Source organism: Arvicanthis niloticus, chromosome 4 (assembly GCF_011762505.2).
Source record: "Arvicanthis niloticus isolate mArvNil1 chromosome 4, mArvNil1.pat.X, whole genome shotgun sequence".
Classification (NCBI taxonomy): domain Eukaryota; kingdom Metazoa; phylum Chordata; class Mammalia; order Rodentia; family Muridae; genus Arvicanthis; species Arvicanthis niloticus.
The window spans coordinates 47,276,256-47,296,095 of NC_047661.1; the positions used below are offsets into that span (position 1 = coordinate 47,276,256).

Sequence of the window (19,840 nt, forward strand, 5' to 3'; positions counted from 1 at the left end):
TCAATGGCAGCCTAATCTTTACGCTAAAGTTTAGTTCTTTCCAGAAAAAATAAACTTGCAAAATAAAAATTTGAGGACTAAATTCTTAACTCCCTTTTAGAAAAGATTTATTTACATGGATTTTGTAATTTTATGTTTAGCGCACACTAATATTACTTCCAAAATGCACAATTTATCTCAATTGATTACAGTCTTCTCAGAGGTCATTGTGACCCACAAATCAGTCCACTTAAATGATTTTCCTTCTACCTGCTAGAATAAAGTATCCTTTGCTCTTTGTCAGCAGTCACAAATGCTGGAAGACACAGTTCAGATAAATTATCCTGGCATTGTTACTTCCCCTTGAATCTATTTAACCAACTTTCAAATTTATCCCAAGTTAAAAAAAAAAAAAAACAAAACAAAACTTTGAAACTTTTTTCTTTTAGTAAACTGTTTGGTTTAATAAATGACATAGCCCTTTAATGATGTTATTTTATATAAAATACTTGAACATCCTAATTAAATGTTTTAAAAATAGCATTACTGAGGTATAATTTACAGAGTTTCAGATTCACCCATTTTAGGTATGCAATTTATTGATTTTAGGCTATGCACAGGATTATGTGACACATATTCAGACAAAATACTCAAACACATAAAATAATGAAATGAATACATCTAGAAAACTCTTCAAAAGAAAGAAGCTTCAAGGGGCATCAAAATGAATCAGTAGGTTAAAAATGCCTGCCTAAAGGATGGTGCTTGATTCCTGGCACTCTGCAAAGTTGAAGAAGTGAACCAAATCCACAAAATGGTCACTTACCTTCAGTGTGCTGCAGCATACATATAGCTGCCCAACACACACACACACACACACACACACACACACACACACACAGAGAGAGACCATTAGCAGCCATTCCTTTAGTGTCCCTGCACCCACCCCAACTCCAATCATTACTGTACACCTATTCTGGATGTTTCTTAAAATAGAATCATACTAGCATAATGTTTGTGTGCTAACATAGTGTTTGTGTGTCTCATCTATGCAGAAATATGTGTAAACACTGTGTTCCTTAGTTCTCTAGTAAAGTGGGAAATTCATCTGGGGTGGGGGTGGGGCGGGGACAACAGATGACCAAAGCCAGGGGCCAGCATCTGCTTCCTGCGCCTGCACATTTCTGCTGCTGGCCCTTTGCTTTAGCTCTTTGCTTACTGGTTTTCCTACAAATCCCATGGGCCACCGAGAAGAATCTGTTAGGTGGAATATTCTGTAGATCTCTAGGGTTTAGCTCTTAAGTTTCTGTGAACTCTTCTTGCTGCTGTTGTCTGGCTTTATTCTACCGTGATCTGATATGATACAAGGAACCATTTCACTTCCTTTGTATTGGTTGAGGCTTCCTTAATGGCCTATCATGTCATCTCTCTCTCACTATTGTTTTTATTGTTGTTGTTTTGGGGTGTCTTCTTCTTCTTCTTCTTCTTCTTCTTCTTCTTCTTCTTCTTCTTCTTCTTCTTCTTCTTCTTCTTTTTCTTTTTTCTTTTTTGAGACAGGGTTTCTCTGTGTAGTCCTGGCTGTCCTAGAACTCACTCTGTAGACCAGACTGGCCTTGAACTCACAGAAATCTGTCTACCTTCTTCTGCTTCCCACGTGCTGGGATTAAAGGTGTGTACCACTACTGCCTGGTTAAGTTGTTAGTTTTAGAGAGGGTTCCATGTTCCATGGACCACTGAGAAGAATCTGTATTCTTTATCTGTTAGGTGGAATAGCCTGTGGATCTCTAGGGTTTAGCTCTGAAGTTTGTCTGTGGATTTTTAGTTTGGAGGACTATCTAAAGGTAAGGATGCTGTATGCAACTCTCATACTACCTCATCCTTTATGTCTCTCATTGCTCTTGGTTCACAGGGGGTTCCACTACATTGGTGCATAGTGTTTATAATTGTTAGATACCTGTCAAATTGTTCCCTTTATTAATATGTAGTTGGCTGCTTTATGTCTTCTGTTTCATTGTGATTTGGAATCTACCCTTTCAGGTGTCAGAACAGCTATATCAAGTTGGTTGAAGCTTCTGTTTTGTGATTTTATTTCTGACCTTTGAGTTTTTTCCTTTTATTTGTTGAAAATGATCTTTTCTTATATATTATGTTCTGATCACGGTTTCTTCTCCTTCTACTCCTCTAACTTCCTCCCCACCTCCCATCCCATCCAGGTTCATGCTTTTCCTGTCTCTCATTAGAAACAATAATAATAGTAAAATAAGATAAAACAAAAACTAACACAGAGTTAGACACACAAATGGAAGGAAAGAGCCCATGATGAGAAGGCACAATAAACAGAGACCCACTCATTCGCACACTCAGGAATCCCATAAACTGGAAGCCATAATATTTATGCGAAGAGCCTGCAGGGTAAAAAGAGAAAAGAAAATACATGTAAATAAAATAAAAATAAAGATAATAAGATAAAATTTTAAAAACAAACAGAAAAAGTACTGACACGGCTGCAGTTCATTTTCAGTGATGCTTCTGCTGTGTGCCCTCCCCATCCCCTAGGTTGACTTTTCAGCTTCCTCTCTGTTCTTTTTCAAAATCTTCATTTCCTTACAGAACTTTTTCTCCCTTAAAAAAAAAATTTCTCCTCTAAACAGTTGACTACTTTTTTTTTTTTCAACATTCTTATTTACATCCTGAATTTATTTTTTTTCTTCGTTCATTTGCTAATCTGAGTCTTCTTTGTGGCCACTGGTCCTTTTTAAAAATAGGACCTTTTTCTTGCATCTTACCAGTGTTTCTTACTTCAACTTTGGCCTTTAGTAATGAGGAGCTGTGAGCACATTACAAGTGGCTTTTCTTTCATTATCTCTGTTTCTTTGTTGTGCTTTGCAGGTCTGTTGGGCAGGGTGTGTTCTCCAGTTGTTTGTTCTGTTTCTTCACTGTTTTGGTTTCATCTCACACAAGTCTTCCTGGTAAATTATCTTTACTTGAACGTATGCTCCCCACTGCTATCCAGGGAGCAGCTACTGCGGTAATAGGTGATTTGCCAAGAGACCTGAGGCTAATTTCTGTAGAAGACACGTGTGTGCCCTTCTCTTATGTGCCCAATAAGGTTCAGATATATGAGATGCTGATCTGGGGAGATGTAGTTTATAGTCTTCAGAGATAGGTGTATTCTTAATTAATAATTAAGTCACAAAGCAAGGAAGGAATGGGAAACGGAGCAAAGGTGAATGAAGTGTGAAGAAGAGGAATGAGCATGGGCCAGAAGTCAGGAAGAGACAGAGTAGAGTGGGGAGAGACAAAGGAAGGCGCTCGCTGAAAAACAAAATTACTAAACAAAGTAAAAATAAAAAATAAAAAAGGTGCAAAATAAAGTAGGAAGAAGTTACAGCCTGGGCAGAACTCTCTCATTTTAGTTGGGATGACTGGCTTCTTGTTCACCCTTTGTCTTTTGTAGCCGTTTCTGCAGCTGGGGGAAGGGCTGCTAGTCTCAGTAAGCTGATCAAGTCACTTTGCATGTCCTTCCTGCCAAGAGCTTCTGCAGGAGTTCTCTTGTCCAATGCCAGTTACAACTTCATCTCTGATGTTTTACGCATTGTTATTTCCGTGGCCCTTTCTGTGACTGTGGCTCTGTGGACTAAGAAGGCCTGCCCACCCAACCTACGGAGCCCACTCAGCCCACGCAGCCCATTCAGCCCACAAAGCCCACCCTGCCCTCTCATACCTGCCTTTTACCTTAATGGACCCTTCCAGCCATGCCCCGCAACAGTCTGCAGAACCACCAAATTCAGCAGTGCACGGCTTCCTTTCCTTGTTGCCACCTGCTCGGGGCCGTGTTGGAGCCAGTTCCTTCCCAGCTGTTCACTGCAGGGTACTAATGGAGAATCCGGGTTTCACATCCACGTCACACTTCAGTCTCCACAACCTGTGTTGCTCTTGCAGTCTGAGTACCCACTGTGTATCCAGGCCCTGGTCACGTCTCAGCCCCCCGGTCAGTCTTTCTCCTCCTTGTTCTTTATCCTTAATCTTCGTTTTTGCCAGGTGAAAGTTATTTAAGCCCAGGCAATTTGTGTAATTAAAAACCAACAGCTGCAGCAGCAACAACAAAACCCCCACCTACAAGAAGTGTAATATTTGCCATATGTAAGATATAGGTTATGAGTCATACATTAATTAAATTCACAGCACAGGTGCTTTCTAGAGTGATCCTTCTTAAAATATAAGCAGACACATCTCAGTATCACCTGTCTTCAAACACTCAAAACAAACACCGTCCTTGTTAATGATTTTCTCTCTACTACAGTTAAAGCCTCTGTCCCACCCATAGAATGGAACAGGGTTTGCTTTGGTTTTGTTTTTGCTGTTTCAGCCTCATTTGGTCTTTCCCCACAACAGGTTTTCTCCTTTTTCCTTTGCTTTCTTTCTGCTTTATCCTTTGCTTACACAGAACAGAACTTAGTAATCTTCATGATACAGAAGACACTCATTTGCAACTCTCCCAAGCAAGACCAGTCTCTAAAACCAATGGCTCTCGGCTGTGGATAGTTGACCCCTTTGAGTCAGCACATCAGATATTTATAGTATGATTCGTAACAGTAGCAAGATTACAGCTATAAAGTAGCAACATAAATAATTCTGTGGTTGAGGGTCACCAGGACATATTAAAGGCTCACAGTATTAGGAAGGTTGAGAACCACTACTCTGATAATATGTATCCATAAACATCTTTTAAACAGAAAAAAATAATGTAACAAATGTATAAAGTGTGCCTGAACAAATGTGTATGATTTCATTACTTGTATCTAGCAAATCGTAACATTTTACCTTAGTTCTCCCAAGAAATTGTTAAGGAAAACAAACTAAAGAAAGAGCAAAGTCCTTAAGGTAGAAAATGATGATCTTCAGAGTGGAATTGGAAGAGGCCGCTCAATTCCAGCACAGGAATAGGTGACACTTACGTGGCACACAATGTGCCTGCTCTCCCTCCTTCTGTGCACATATGAAGTCACTGAAGGCTGGGAGCCTTGTGCAGGGTACCTGAAGCCATACACCCTGGAACAAGCAGAGCCAGGGTTTGAAGCTAGGCAGTGTGGCTTTAACACCCATGTTCAGCACCTCTGGAATATTAAATGTTGAATTGTGTTAGAAGCTTCAGAGTTAGCTTGGGTTTCTTTATTTCTAACATTAAAAAAAATTTTTAGAGCCATTGGTTTTTTTTTTTTTTAATATTTGAAATTCATTTATTGTTGTTGAGATGAATAATTTTTGTGACTCAGAATCATCAGTGAGGTTATCTTAACCCTTTAAAATTGCAACTGCCATCTATGGCCACCCCCCTCCCCACCCTCGAACATGCCTCATTTCATCTGATCTTAGAAATTGCAACTGTCAAATCAAACATTAGAAATTTAATTTTTTTTTTTACCCTGTGTCTTTGAATGCCTTTATGCCTGTTTATTCTTCTTTCTTGCTACTTGAACCTTGAATTATATTTTTTCCCCCAAATAGCACTTTGAACCAAAATTTAAGATTGCATGTGTTTTCTTTATATTAGGCGTTTTTAAGCTTGAAACTTCTTTCTACCCTTTGAGGTATATTTATTGTTTTCTCTGATATTATCTTATGCCTATTATTATACTTTTCAAGTGACTATTAAAGCTTTCTATCTTCCTATAAAATAGTTAACCATGAATACCTTTTGTATGTGCAGTTTCTCAAAGCCTTTCAGAATCACAGGATTCTTTCAAATGACTAATTACTGCAAATCTGGTGCCTGTGTAATGCTATCCAGCAAGCAGCTGCTTCATATTGAAGAGAGGCTAAGAGCTCTCTCTTTTGGTTTTGTTCATTTAAAATCATTTGCTTCTTATTTAATATCTGCAAAGACCGCAGTCACATCATCATAGAATGTGCTGTTGTAAATTCTGGATTGTTTCCATGGGCTCCGCCTTACATCTGCATGGTGTTTGAAGCCACTGCTGCCTTTCTCTTCCTAGTCATTCAGGGCCTTTCGCCTCATAATCCAATGTCATGCTGAATGACAGAAAATTGAAGTTGAATTTATTTGACTATAGAGAAGGACTGCTCAGAACAATGCACTTATTTAAGAACTCCTTGCCTCGGAAACTGAAGGAGCTGTTTTGTGCAGGTGGCTTAGACTCTGCTGCTTATCCTGACTGTGTTCCTTTATTTATTAAGGACAGGAACTGGGCATTCTGCTTCTGAAAACAAAGGACCCTGCTAGTCTACTCGAACCTTTAATAAGCCTGTGGGATGCGTACATATCATTCAGAACCACAGAGACACATCCTATGTTTTTCTTTTTTAAAATAACCCTTAGCACTTCCTGATTACAAAAAAAAAAAAAAAAAAAAAAAAAAAAAAAAAAAATACAACCAGAAAATGAAAAGCAGCCATGAAAATATATAAATCATCTCCCAATAACACGCCAGGAAGCTTTTTACATTGTGAGTTTTTCATAATGAATTGTGTTTCCTCGGCTCCACGTAATGTTTTTTCTACTTAAAGAAAATGCTTTCTTGGTTGGCAATGCTTATTTCTGTTTCTGTTTACTTAATGCGACAACTTTCATGGGTTCTTGTTTTTAAAGGTAAAACATTTATTTACTTTACCAATATTCAGAGCTGTTGTAAGACATGTGGCAAACAATTATGGGGACAGTATCTCTTTTGCTGGTTCCAAGGACTAACCTATGTTTATTCTGAAAGGGAGAGGGGAAGAGAAACATGTGGGGAAAGAGAATACCTCTTTGTGAAGAGAACACCAGCTCTGTCATTATTCCTGAACAGGGGCATATGGCATAGTTTGTTTTATTTGGAACCTGGTAAATTCTGGAACTCTGATGCATCTGTATATTGAAATGTGAGCCTCAGAGTACTTTTTGTTTTTATTTTATGTGCATTGGTGTTTTTCCTGCCTGTATGTTTATGAGAGAGTGTCAGATCTTGGAGTTACAGACAGTTGTAAGCTGCCAATGTGGGTGCTGGGAACTGAACTTGTGTCCTCTGGAAATGCAGTCAGAGATCTTAACTACTGAGCCATCTCTCCAACCCCATTTTCTTTTCCTTCTTTCCTTCTTTCCTTCTTTCCTTCTTTCCTTCCTTCCTTCCTTCCTTTTAATAGAATACTTTTTAATGTTACCAAAATGAGCTTGAATTAGTGGCTATTTTTAGCATATGCAACTCTACTAATTCTCAGGTAATTGAGAATTAATTACATAAAATCTACATACCAAGTAACAGTTCTCCCAGAGTTTAAAGCTAGTCAGTTTTAACAACTGCCTCAGAAATAATAAAAAGTTTATCACATGGACTCAGATCTGCTCAGGATTATATCCTGACAGAAGCACCAAGGAGCATCCAGCAAGAAAGCAAGAAAGGATTGGTGTTGCCTGTGTTGTTTGCTCTGTGAAATTGGCTGAAAGGGTTGGTGGCCCCAAGAGGAGAGCAACAGTGCCAGCCAACCAGAGTTCCCCAGGGTCTAAACCACCAGCCTGGGAGCACAAAAGGAGGCACCCATGACTTCAGCTGTATGCTTAGGGGAAGATGGCCTTGTCGGGCATGGGTGGGAGAGGAGATCCCTGGTCCCATGAAGGCTGAACACCGAGCAGGGAGGAATTGGAGGGTAGGGAGTGGGGAGTTGGGGGTAGGTGGGGGCACACCCTTGTGGAGGCAGGAGGGGGGACAGGATAGGGGGTAGTGGGGGGAATTGGGTGAGGGGATAAAATCTGAAGTGTATTTTAAATAAATAAAAAAAAGAAAAAGAAAATAAAATAGGGCTCATGTAAAAACCAAAAAAAAAAAAAAAAAGAAAAAGAAAAAAGAAATTGGTTGCAAGGGCACCACCTTTGTCTTTATTCTTTCACCAGTAAAGTAGTATTTCTCATTTTGTAATGTATAGCTCTTTAAAAGTTCAGAGACTATAACTTGCCTAGAACAATGCTCACCACACTTCTTTGACAACTAGTATTCACTTATGGATTTGCCGTTTCAGGAGTCAGTGTGAGCAAGGAAAACCTAAATCAGGTAGAACAACTCAGTCTAAACCACTGGGTCACTTGGCAGCTTGCTGAATGAACTTACTTTCATCTTTCATCTTTCCACTTATAATAATCAAAATACCAACTTCCTCTCCTTGGTAACTATGACCACAAATGAGGAAAGGCAGGGCAAGCATAGCAACCACCTCCCTCCCTCTTCTGAGGCAAGTACCATGCTCAGCACTTGGCATAGCATCCCACTAGTGAACGCCAGCTCCTCCCTCCTCAGAGTGCGTCAAACCTGCCAGCAGCCTGTTTACAGCCTACTGTGCTTAATTACCAATGACGTGGTACAGAACATTCAAAATAAGGTTTCTGGGTTTTGAAAGATTTTTACTAAAAACTATACTTTATATTATTTTCTCTTTTGTTTTGAGGGTCCTTCCCCTCAGCAGACTTAAACATTTTCAGAAAGATTGCCTGCTGGCTGGTCGGCTGATTTCCTGATTTCAAGAATGGAAAAATGCATTCAGAGAGAGTCTGATTTTTTTTCTATTTATCTGAAAAATGAGACATTTAGAACCAGTCTGACATTTTGAAGGAAAAACGCTAAATAATGCATGTGGGGAGATGTTGCTCAAAGAACGCAAACATCTCATTTAGATAGGTGGTGAAGTTTAATAACTCTGTTGTACAACATGATGGTTATTAGTCAATAGAATTATTTAAAAACTTTTAAGAGTAAATTTGAAGTGTATTGGTATAGGGTGTATGATAATAAGCTTGAGTTATCCATGCCATAATGTATACGTTTCAAAGTGTGATATACATGACACAAAATTTTACATGTTCATTGAAATAATTAAAAATTAAGTACCTGAAAACATGGTATATATAAAAATAAAGGTTTTTATATAAATACCTAGAAAATACTTATAAGACCATTTGTTTAAAGTGAATTTGCTTTCTGATTTGAAAAACGAACTCATCAGATAGATAGATAGATAGATAGATAGATAGGAAAGCTCGTTGAAAGATTTACATAGAAGTTTGGTGCATGTGTATGGCTTCATTAAAAATTTCAAATTTACTATTAAAAGGAGGGTATTACAATGGTTGAGGTAGCTAGAATATAAAAATTTGACAATTCCCTTGTTTTGAATGACTTTTTCTATATAAACTGGTTAGTCCATTTGTGTAGTTTCCTTTTGTGCCTTAAATGCTCCCAGGGAGTCAGGTGGAATCAAGGTTCAGACCACAATTCTTACAACAGCTTACTGGCAGGACCGAGATAAGCCAAGACTCAACACACACTCCGCATGGCTTCTGGAGGAATTCTCTTCAGATACTCCCTAATTGAAGACTGTGTGGAGACCAGTTGCCCACGCCGAGTTTTCTTGCTTTTTGAAGTTATTAAAATGCCTTTTAGATGCTACTCACAGTTAAACTTTCAACCATGAGCCTGCCACATGATTTGTCTTTCATTTCTATCCAGAAGCCTCAGTAGGTTTGGGAACAGAAGCTGAGACAGCCAAACGTTTTAAGAAATGAGCCACGTGATTAGAAATGTACAGAGTGTGCCAGCAACATAAATTTTTTTTTGAAAACACTAGAAAGGTTAACCTGTTAGGTGCTTGCAAATAAGCCTGACAAGTGAAGGGAGAAAAGGCCAATTGTGTGGGTTGTCATGAGGGCCACGGACATGTTGCATAGAATGATACAGGCAAAGTGTAAGGAACACCTGTGTTGCTCTTAGGAAGCTAAAGGGAAACTTCAGAGGGGTTTGGGTGAGTTTATAAAAGCACCTAGACACTAGTGCAGTGGTAGTTTTTAGCTACACTGCTTTGGCTTCCAGCTGGTCACATGGTGGTGCCCAGGAGCTATCTGGATTCATGAATGGAAGACACACACACACACACACACACACACACACACACACACACAACCAGTTATTTTTTGACATGCTGTGGCTAGTTCAAGGCTGGGCACTCCTAAACCTTCCCTTGCTAGCAAACGTTCCCCTCTGGTACTCCTGAGACTCCCTTCTCCTGTTACCCTAGGCCCAATGGGGAAGTCCCATTCTTACATGACAAGTTGGCTTTTTCTCCTGCAGCTCTAATGTCCCATCCTTCTCCCCTGAGTCATGGTAATTCCCCATTCCTTCCAAAAGCAATGTAGCTAAAAACTACTGCTACACACAGTGAACTAATGACCATGCTGTGTCGTTTCAGATTTACAGTGTCAAGTAGAGGCACTTGGGTTGAGACATCAGAAGACAGCAAAGGAGCTGGACAACTGTAAAGAGATGCTCATGTAAGGTGTAACACCAAACAGCCGTAAGAATGGCTTGCCCAATGATGTGTCACAAAGCTAAGACTTTGGAAAGACCCCAGGGTGTCATCTTTAGGCAATGGTTTAGTTGTAGGTGATGGTCTGCTGTGGCTTCTTGTGGTTCTGTTGCAGCCTGAAATGATTATTGATGGACCTGTTACTCTTTTAACTCAGTAAAGTGTTTCTGTCCCCCTAGGAAAGAGCCTATGGTTTGTTTGTTGACCTCTAGGCTGGACTCAAGTAGACGTTACCTAGCTATGTATCACTGATTTGTCTTGATGCTCAAATGAAGGAATTCTCTCTCTTTTTTTTTTTTCTTATATTCATTTCCTTACTGTCTACAACATTTCATTTAAATTTTCTGAATTGTTGCTTCTTAAACTATCTAATTTCAAGTTCAAAACAGAATGCTTTTGAAATGTTGACTATGTTTATTATAATGAGGAAGAAATACTGGAAATCAAATGATAAGAAAGTGACCTTATAAAATGTCCAGAGGTGAGGAAGTAGCCCAATGGGTCAAGCACTTACTGTGTAAAATCCTGTGTTTTGAGTAGCCAGTACCCACTTAAAGCCAGGCATGCTGCACCTGTCTATAACCTCAGAGTTTCTGTGATGAGATGGGAGCCAGAGGCAGGAGAACCTTTAGAATCCATAGCCAGCCATAGAATGCAAAGCAACAGAGATGCTATTTCAAACATGGTAGAAGACAAGGACCTCCACATGTACACCATGAAGCACACATGCCTACACACACACACACATACACACACACACACACAGAGGCATGCATCTTACAGAGAGAGGGGGAGAGGGGGAGGGGGGAGGGGGGAAGGGGGAAGGGGAAGGGAGAGGGGGAGGGAGGTAACATACATATATAAAAACTGCCCAGGACAGTATTTGTTTTAAAAAATAATTTATTTCAGGAATTTGAAAGATCATATATAAACATGGTATATCTATAATTATAATGCTAAAATAAAATGCACATGAGCTTTGAAAAAAAAAGAGTACACCATTTTACTCCTCGATGTATAATCTGGGAGTCTGGTTTCAGTTCCTTCAGTCACAAGGCTCAGCCTCATAAATATAAATATTAGGATGCTTAGCAACCAAATGCTTTTGTTGACCATGGCTGTACCTAAGAACAATGTGTTTAATCAAATATTGAACAACATAAAAAGGAGCAAATTCCAGAAATGCCTAATGAAATTAGTATATAGTTAGATTATTTGTAGCAAGTGCTTTGTTATAGGAAAACAAGAAGTTAATAGTCCAGTAAGGCCAGAGGTGTGGTTACCTGGGTAGAATGCTGGGGTAAAGGGGTGAGGAAGCAGGAGATTCTTGGTGCCTTTCTTCCTTAGGCACAAGAAGTAAGTTTCTGCAAGATAAGAAACATGAAAAAGAAACAAGACAGCCGTCCCTGTTCTGTCTATAATATCAGAGGACTGTGATCATGTGGAAGTCTTGTGGAGACAGCAGCCTCACCAGACCACAGCTACTGTGTGACATTTGTTTCCTTCGTTATTATCATTAGTATTGTTACTATTACTACGTGTGTGTGTGTGTGTGTGTTCAAGTATAGCACAGCATATGTACAGACATCAGAGACCAGCTTATGAGACTCAGTCAGTTCCTTCCTTCCATCATACATGTACAAGGGCTTGAACTCAGATCTTCAGGGCTGGAGACATGTGCCTTTTCCTCTGAGCCATTTCCTTGCTGACCCAATCCTTGCTCCGTGGGGAGGAGAGTTCTTTCAGAGAACCCAGATTTGGCTCCCAGCACTCACATCAAGCAGCTCTGGATATGCTGCAACTCTGGCTCCAGGGGGATCTAAGTCCTCTGGCCTCTGTGAGCACCTGTATTCACCTGCACACACACACACACACACACACACACACACACACACACTTTAAAATAAAATATTAAAAAATAAGTTTGAGAAGTGAAGGGGTTCACCTGACTAAGCTGGGATTGAATTTGTGATCATGCCAAAATGATGTTTATAGGTAGGCTCTTGGAAAAGTAAGATGGATGCAAAAGGGAAGAACAAGAATAAAGGTCATTGGTTGATACACAAACTGAGATTTTAAGGAGCTATTTCATTTAGCAGTAACGTAAGCCTTGTGCTGTTTTGCTAACTTTTTGTGATATTTGTAACCTGAGTAGTGAGAACGATAGGAGTCAGGGCAGAGCAGGGCTGAGGAGGAAACGTGCCACCTCCTGACAGTCCGTCACACCAACTGCTCACAAGGGAATTGCCCTAGGATTGCAGGAATACTGTGCTGTCGTATCAGCTTACAGAAGTGCTGCTTCCCACCCACGGAAGAACTGCTTCAATGAAAACTTGGAGCGAGTGCCCACTTTTAGAAAACATGGGTTGTAAAAGAGCCACTTAAAAGAGTCCCTGGTGCTAGAGACCTGCTCTGTGCATGTCTGTACCTCCTCTGTCTCCTCTGTATGCTCCACTTGCATTCTGTTTGCTGCTTGGAGTAAAAGGGGTAGAGCTGGGAAGCATTTGGGATCAAAGCTAGAAGTCTCACTGTGCTCAGAGGTCACCAGCTCTCTACACATATTATTATTTAATAGGTTAGAACTGAATTTGTATTTTGACCAATGATAAATTTAAATCAAAGTAATTTACTAAAAAATCTGATGTACAGGGCGCAGGAGAGATGGCTCAGCAATTAACAGCAATGATTGTTCTTGCAAAGGACCAGGGTTCAATTTTATGTAGTGCCTCACTGAAATTAATGTCTAATTTTAGTTCCAGGGGATCCAGAGCTCCCTCCTGACCTCTGAGGACGCTAGACATACAAGTAGCATGAGTGTGTTCATGCATGCATGCATAGTTACGTGCATGCATACATACATACATATTTGCATACATGTAAAACACTTATAACATAAATGAGTCTGTTTTTTAAAAAAATCTGATAATAAGCTAGAGATTTTTCTATCCATACTCAAACATCTTTGGTCTTTGAGAAATTAGAAAAAGGTGTAGAATCTTTGTTCTTTAAAATTTTACTTCTGACATTTGTGGGTACTGGTGACCTTTCTCCATTCAATTTGATGTAATTCTTTTGTTTAAAATCTTTAGGGCTAGGGAAAAGGTAGATAAATGGCAGAGAACTTGCCCTACATGTGGGAGGCCCTGCACCTAATCCCTACCACTACAAATAAGACAAAATTAAAGAATGAAACATATGCATTTAAAATAGTTGGAAATAAGATTTTCCATAAGTGGATAGAATTGGCTAGCTTTTTCCACATAAGGGTTTTAAGAAAATATTTTCTATGGATATCTACATTGTTATGTTCTTTTATGCGGTTTTGAGACAGGGGTCTCCTGTAGCCCAGGCTAGCATGAAACATGTCATTTGACAAAGAATGACCTTGAACTTCTGATTCTCCTGCTTTCATCCCACAAATGCCAAGTACTGGGATTGCAAGCATAGACCACCATGCTCAGTTTTATGTAGTGATGGAGACAGACCCCAGGGCTTCATGCATGCTAGGCAAATGTTCTTTGAACTGAACCACACCTGCACGATTATTATTTGTTCTAATTGAAAACTGATTTTAATTTTTATCAGTTAGAAGGCTTCGGCTACAGTCACTGAAGTGAAGGAGTGACTAGTTTAGTCGATCCAGAGGCTTAGCAATATTATGAAGAGTTTTGACGCCCCTGTGTATTAGTTAGGGTTCTGTTGCTGTAAAGAGACAGCATGACCACAGCAACTCTTATAAATAAGAACATTTAACTGAGGCCGGTTTACACTTTAGAGCTTTAGTCGATTATTGATCGTCAGTAAGGGAAGCATGGTGGCACACAGGCAGACATGGTGCTGAGAGTTCTAGATCAGGATCAGCAGGCAAAGGAAAAGAGAAAGATACTGAGCCTGCCTTGGGCTTCTCAAACCCTGATGTCCCCCCAGTGACTCAAAAAAGCCACACACCCCCAATAGTGCCCACTCCCTATGAGTCTATGGGGGCCATTTTCATTCAAACAACCACAGACTGACTCCTTCCTGTTGCCTTCAGCATGGGCTTCAACTGGTTCAAGGTTCCTTGTGCCTAGAATGTGCCTGTAGCTCAGAATGGGGCTATGTATGTAGCTCAGAATGTCCAAATGGGGCTATCTAGTGGTAATAGAAAATTCCCCCAAACCACCAAATAGCCTACTCCCTCCCTCTGTCTGTCTAGAGCTCATTACATCCACTCTGTTAAGTGAACTACTAGCAAGAGAAATTGGAATGGAAAAATGAGCTTTGACTAGCTGTATGTACCTCGGTGGGTGATAACTGAAATTCTGAGACAAGGAAGAAAGCTACAATGAGTGTCACAAAGAATTCAGTAGTGTTTGTTGAGTGCTAGGTCATTAACTATGCTCTGAAAGTCAGGTTTGAAACTTTCTATAAACTCCATCTTTGTCATATTATCTACATAATTAGGGAAGGACCACATCAAAATAATGAAAGCTAAGAAGTCAGTGCAGGCCTATAATCCTAGCTACTCAGGAGACTGAGGCAGGATGAGCACAAGTTCAAGGCCTGCCTGGGCATTGTATGACACTATTTCTGGAGAGACATAAATAAACATCTTCTCACTCCAGATAGGGAACTTACTACAGAACAAAGTATGGATACCATCCTCATCTAATTGGTGAGACAATGAGTTTCTTGGGATTACTTTTGGGAGCAAAAATGACTCAAAGACAACTACAGCACCAAAAATTTCCCTCAGCAAGAGTGGCAGCTCACAAAAGCTAGAAACCTTGAGTACACAGCACAGCCTGTAGGCAACAGGTTGGAGAGTGTCTTTTCCAGGTAGTTTAGTTGGTCTGAACCTTTTTAAGGTAGCTTAGTTATCTGAGCCCTGTTTGGGTGGCTTAGTTGGTCTCTGCTCTTCCAAGAAGCTTGACTGTTTCTGCTTCTTTCAGAAAGCTTAGCTGATGTATTAGTCAGGGTTCTCTAGAGTAGTAGAACTTATATAATAAATCTCTCTAAATATCTATATACATAAACAATTATATTTATTAAATTGATTTAGTAGCTAAGGTCCAGCTAATCCAACAATGGCTGGCTATGAACAGAAAGTTCAAGAATCCAGTAGTTCCTCAGTCCACAAGACTGACTGTCCCAGCTGGTCTTCAGTATATTTGGTATCCTGAAGAAGTAAGCTCTGATGCCAGTGAAACAATGGACTTGCTAGCAAGACAAGGACAAGGAAGCAAATATCAAAGGCTTTCTTATTTCATGTCCTTACAAAGGCTACCAGCAGAAGCTGTGGCCCAGATTAAAGGTGTGTTATCCTAACTGAAGATCCAGATTAAAGGCCTGTGTTTTCCTACCTCAAAGATATGAATTAAAAGTGAATCTACCCACTTTAAATTAAACAAAAATCCCTTACAGGTTTGCTCCCATTTTTAGATTTTAGTTAATTCCAAATGTAGTCAAGTTGGCAAGTAAGAATAGCCATCACAGGTGATCTGCCTCTTCCATGTAGCTCAGCTTTTCTGAGAGTCTTTCCATCCCAATGGTTTATATATACTTGGGGAAGGTACTAGTGAATCTGGCCAGTTTTAGGGACTTCCTGAAGCTTTTTGAGTTGTTTACTTCCTGAGCTTAACTAGTTTCCCCACAGGATAGAATATTTCACATCCCCTTAGAACATCCTGGATTTTAAGGAACTTCCTTTCAAGATGGAATGTTTTATTTGAAAGCAAATTGGTATACAGTGGACTACAGAGTGTGTTTAAGGCCAGCCTGAACAACTTAGAAAGACTGTGTCTCAAAATGAAAATTAGAAAAAAGGCTGAAGTTAATGCACAGTGGTAAAGAATTATCTGTCATGCATAAAATCCTAAGCATTATTTTTAATATATTTATATGATACTGTGAAATATATTTGCATTATGTTTTTATTTTATCAGCAATATTATCAAGGGTTTTGATGCTTCTATAAATATTAACTATGTATACATATATCAAGATAAAATAGATATAGATATACTGAGTGTATGTATGTGTATATTAGGATAAAGACAGGTAAATAAGGCATGAACAACTACCATAGATGAGTACTTTTCAGAAACTTTTGAAAGCTGATGCATAGAAAGGACAGTAAAAGGGTTGACTTTATTGAGCCATGAACAAGAAAGCCAGTCATGTTCTGTCAGTGGTAGACTACAGTAGGCAAGCTTTTTATCTAGTCCATTAGGAAGTCAAGGCCATGAGATCTAGTGAATCCTGAGGAGTTGGTGAAAAAAAAAAAAAAAAAAAACCTCATCTGGATACTCCCATGCCAGGATCCATTTTGGTATATAATTTGGGGTAATCATATACTCTGCATATTCTGATGGTTATATAAGGAAAGTCCCTCTGAGAAATCACATTTGGAACACTTAAGCCAGATGGCCCATCATCAAAAGCTTCCAGTCAGTCAAGCTAGGGTTTACAGAGGCTTCCCTGCCTGCTCAGACTAAAGCAATGCGTGTAGGGATTCATAGCTCAAGACAAGGCTCACACCACACAGCAGGTAGCACACTCTACGCCTCACCACACCTCCAATAAATAAAAAATAAACACGAAAGCAGGAAGGCAGAGAATCAGAAAGCCAACTATGAACACAACAAAAACTTACTAAGAATATGACAAAAACTATTCTAAGCCTTTTCCACTCCTCAAAGTGACTAGGAATTCATGCGATGAGACTTAAGAAATTCACATTAGCAACAGAAGACATTTAAGCTAGTAAAATTGATATCCACTAAGTATATTCAGAATTCTATCTATAAAAGAAAAAGTAACTATTACAAAAAACAAGCTATTAGATATTGACATTAAACATGTGACCATAAAAATTATCTCTTTCATATTAGATATGAATGCACACACTTGACATGGGTTTAAATGAACCGAATAAATAATTGATAGTTATTAACAGTTACCTGCCAAGAATACACAGGACTGAAAGTGGGGTTTGTGCAGTATGCTTATGGTATCTCCTGAAGATTGTATTTATTTTCAAGAATAGAATAAGAGGAACATATTCATTTAAATATTTTGGAATTTGTCAATTAGTAATTAATATAGTAGTTGTCTACCCCTTATCCACAAGGGCTATGCTTCAAAACTCAGTGCCTAGCAAGATGTAGTAACATATTCTTTTAATCACGGCACACAGAAAGCAGAGGCACATGGATCTCTGTGAGCTCTGTGCCAAACTTGTCTACACAGTGAATTCCAGGACAGCCAGAGCACCCCATCTCTCAAAAACAAAACAAAACAAACAAACAAACAACCCTCAGTCCTAGACCACTGCAGTTAACATTAAACCCTACATACACAGGTTTTTCCTGAACCTTCTTTACTTTTCTATTTTGTTAAAGATTATGACCAAGGCAATTTATGAAAGAAACCATTTAATTGGGGCTTACAGTCTCAGAGAGTTGGAGTCTATGATGGTGGAACAAAAGCATGACTGCAGGAACAGCTGAGAGCTCACATCTTGATCCACAAGCAGGAGCAGAGAAAGGGCACACTAGGAATGGCAGTAGCCTTTTGAGACCTTAAAGTCCACCCTGCCCCACCCTAGAGACATACCTCCTTCAGCAAGCCTGTATCTCCCAATCCCTCCTAAACAATTCCATCAACTAGGGACCCTGTATTCAGACATCTAAGCCTATGGGGGGCATTCTCAGTCCACCATACCTGTGTGCTCATGACAAAGTTTAATTTATATATTAAGCACAGGATAAGATAGTCATAATGCAATGGAAGTTATAGGAATAAGCTCTCTTTCGTATCCTATTATACTGCATTTGCTGTCTTATGAGATACTTACAAGGCCTACCTGACGAAGTGTGGTAAGTGACATTGTACTATGGTCCTGGGCTGCTATGTAAATGTTAGATAAAAGCAGACACTGTGTTAAACAGCAGTAGATCTGATTGCTGAACAGGACCAAGATAGCATCAATAATGTGAGCACACAGGGCAAAGTGATGACTGCTCTTGGTAGTATGGTAACAGGAACTTCAGAACACAAAGCCATAGACATGGAGAGGGGACCACTGTGTGTCTAAAATGGTTCCACTTTAAAACACACTTTCTATCTCTGGACCCCGGTGATATGCTTATACTTGATTAGTAGCTACCACTCCTCACCTAACAGTCAGTGCCACAGTAGGCTCCTAACTGTCACAGGTACTGATGTGTGAAGCTCTAACATGCCCTTTACACAGCTGGACATGCTGTGATTAGAGCTTTTGCTCTTATTAGCATATAACTGTTAATGTTCTGAGTTCCCAGTACCTCTGTGATGACTTGTGAGAAGTTTTTTTGTCTGGCAGGCAGGAAGTGACCTGGTGACATTCTGCTGTACTATGTCACTGCTTGTTACATGGTCTGATCTCAAGTAGTGTTCTAGTTTACTTTCTATTGCTGTGATAAACACCATGATCAAAAGTGACTTGTGGAGGAAAGGGTTTATTTGAACCTATTGCATACAGTCTGTTATAAAACAGTCAGGGCAGGAAATCAGGGCAGGAACCTGGAAGCAGGAATTGACACAGAGACCATGGAGGAATGCTGCTAATTGGCTTGCTCTCCCTGGCTTGCTCAGCCTGCTTCCTTCCACAACTTGGGACTATCTGCTAAGGAGAGGCACCACCCACAGTGGGCTAGGCCTTCTCATATTAGTATTAATCAAGAAATGACACATGTCATTCTGATGAGAGTGTTTCCTCAGTTGAAATTTCTTCTACCCAGATGACCTCAGCTTGTGCCAAGTTGACAAAAAACAATAAACCTAAGGGTGGTATCATGATACAGGCAAGTAACAGGGTCCGTCTTACCATGCAGACTGTCTCCAGGGTAGCAGCTCCATCTCCCTCCAGTGAGTCTATGTTCACCAGTGCTGTGTGGAGTCTGCCCTATGCACTTGAAGTTTGGAAACCAACAGAGCTCATACCTGGGGCTCCCTCTCCTAAGCTATGTCCTAGTGAGATTTAACCCTTCTCTTCTCAGCAGTTGAGGTTGCTTGAAACCTTTGTCTCTGGTTCTTAGAGCCAAAAAGACTAGCATTTTCTGCCAGAGTTTTAATTCCCCTACATGGTTCTTACAGAGACCATCCCTAGGATTAAAATGTTTGAGAAACAACCTCGCTTGTTCGTTGTGGGGTTTGTTTGATAATGTTCAGAGTGCGCCCTTCTTAGCTAAATATGACCCACCGGGCAAGTGTTGACTTGGCTAAGTGCATCTTTAAATAATAACAATGTGACTATTTTAAGATATGGAAAAATACTTTATTTTGAAATAATGCATTTTAACTATTTCAAAATACCTTTACCTTAGGAAAAGATCTAATGATGCCGATAACTGTGAAAGAGAAGTTAGAAAACTGAAGTTTGAGTCCATTATCTCTGAGTCAAGGTATATACTGAAAAAATTTAGTAAACACTTTAATAACTGAATTTAAACCATAGTTTCTTTGTGGTGTCAAAAGCAACTGGGAACCCTTG

General features: G+C 39.6%; 1 protein-coding gene across 2 annotated transcripts in view; it reads left to right on the plus strand.

Annotated features, from left to right (window-relative positions):
• Positions 1-19,840, plus strand: part of Lekr1 (leucine, glutamate and lysine rich 1) — a 160,241-nt gene that overhangs the window by 91,787 nt on the left and 48,614 nt on the right. For both annotated transcript variants that reach the window (XR_013109852.1, XM_034499420.2), the window contains 2 exons: positions 10,210-10,291; positions 19,674-19,751. Coding sequence is in view for 1 of the 2 variants with exons in the window: in XM_034499420.2 (XP_034355311.1) it covers positions 10,210-10,291; positions 19,674-19,751 (160 nt within the window). In the remaining variant the exon portion in view is untranslated. The remainder of the gene's footprint in view (positions 1-10,209; positions 10,292-19,673; positions 19,752-19,840) is intronic.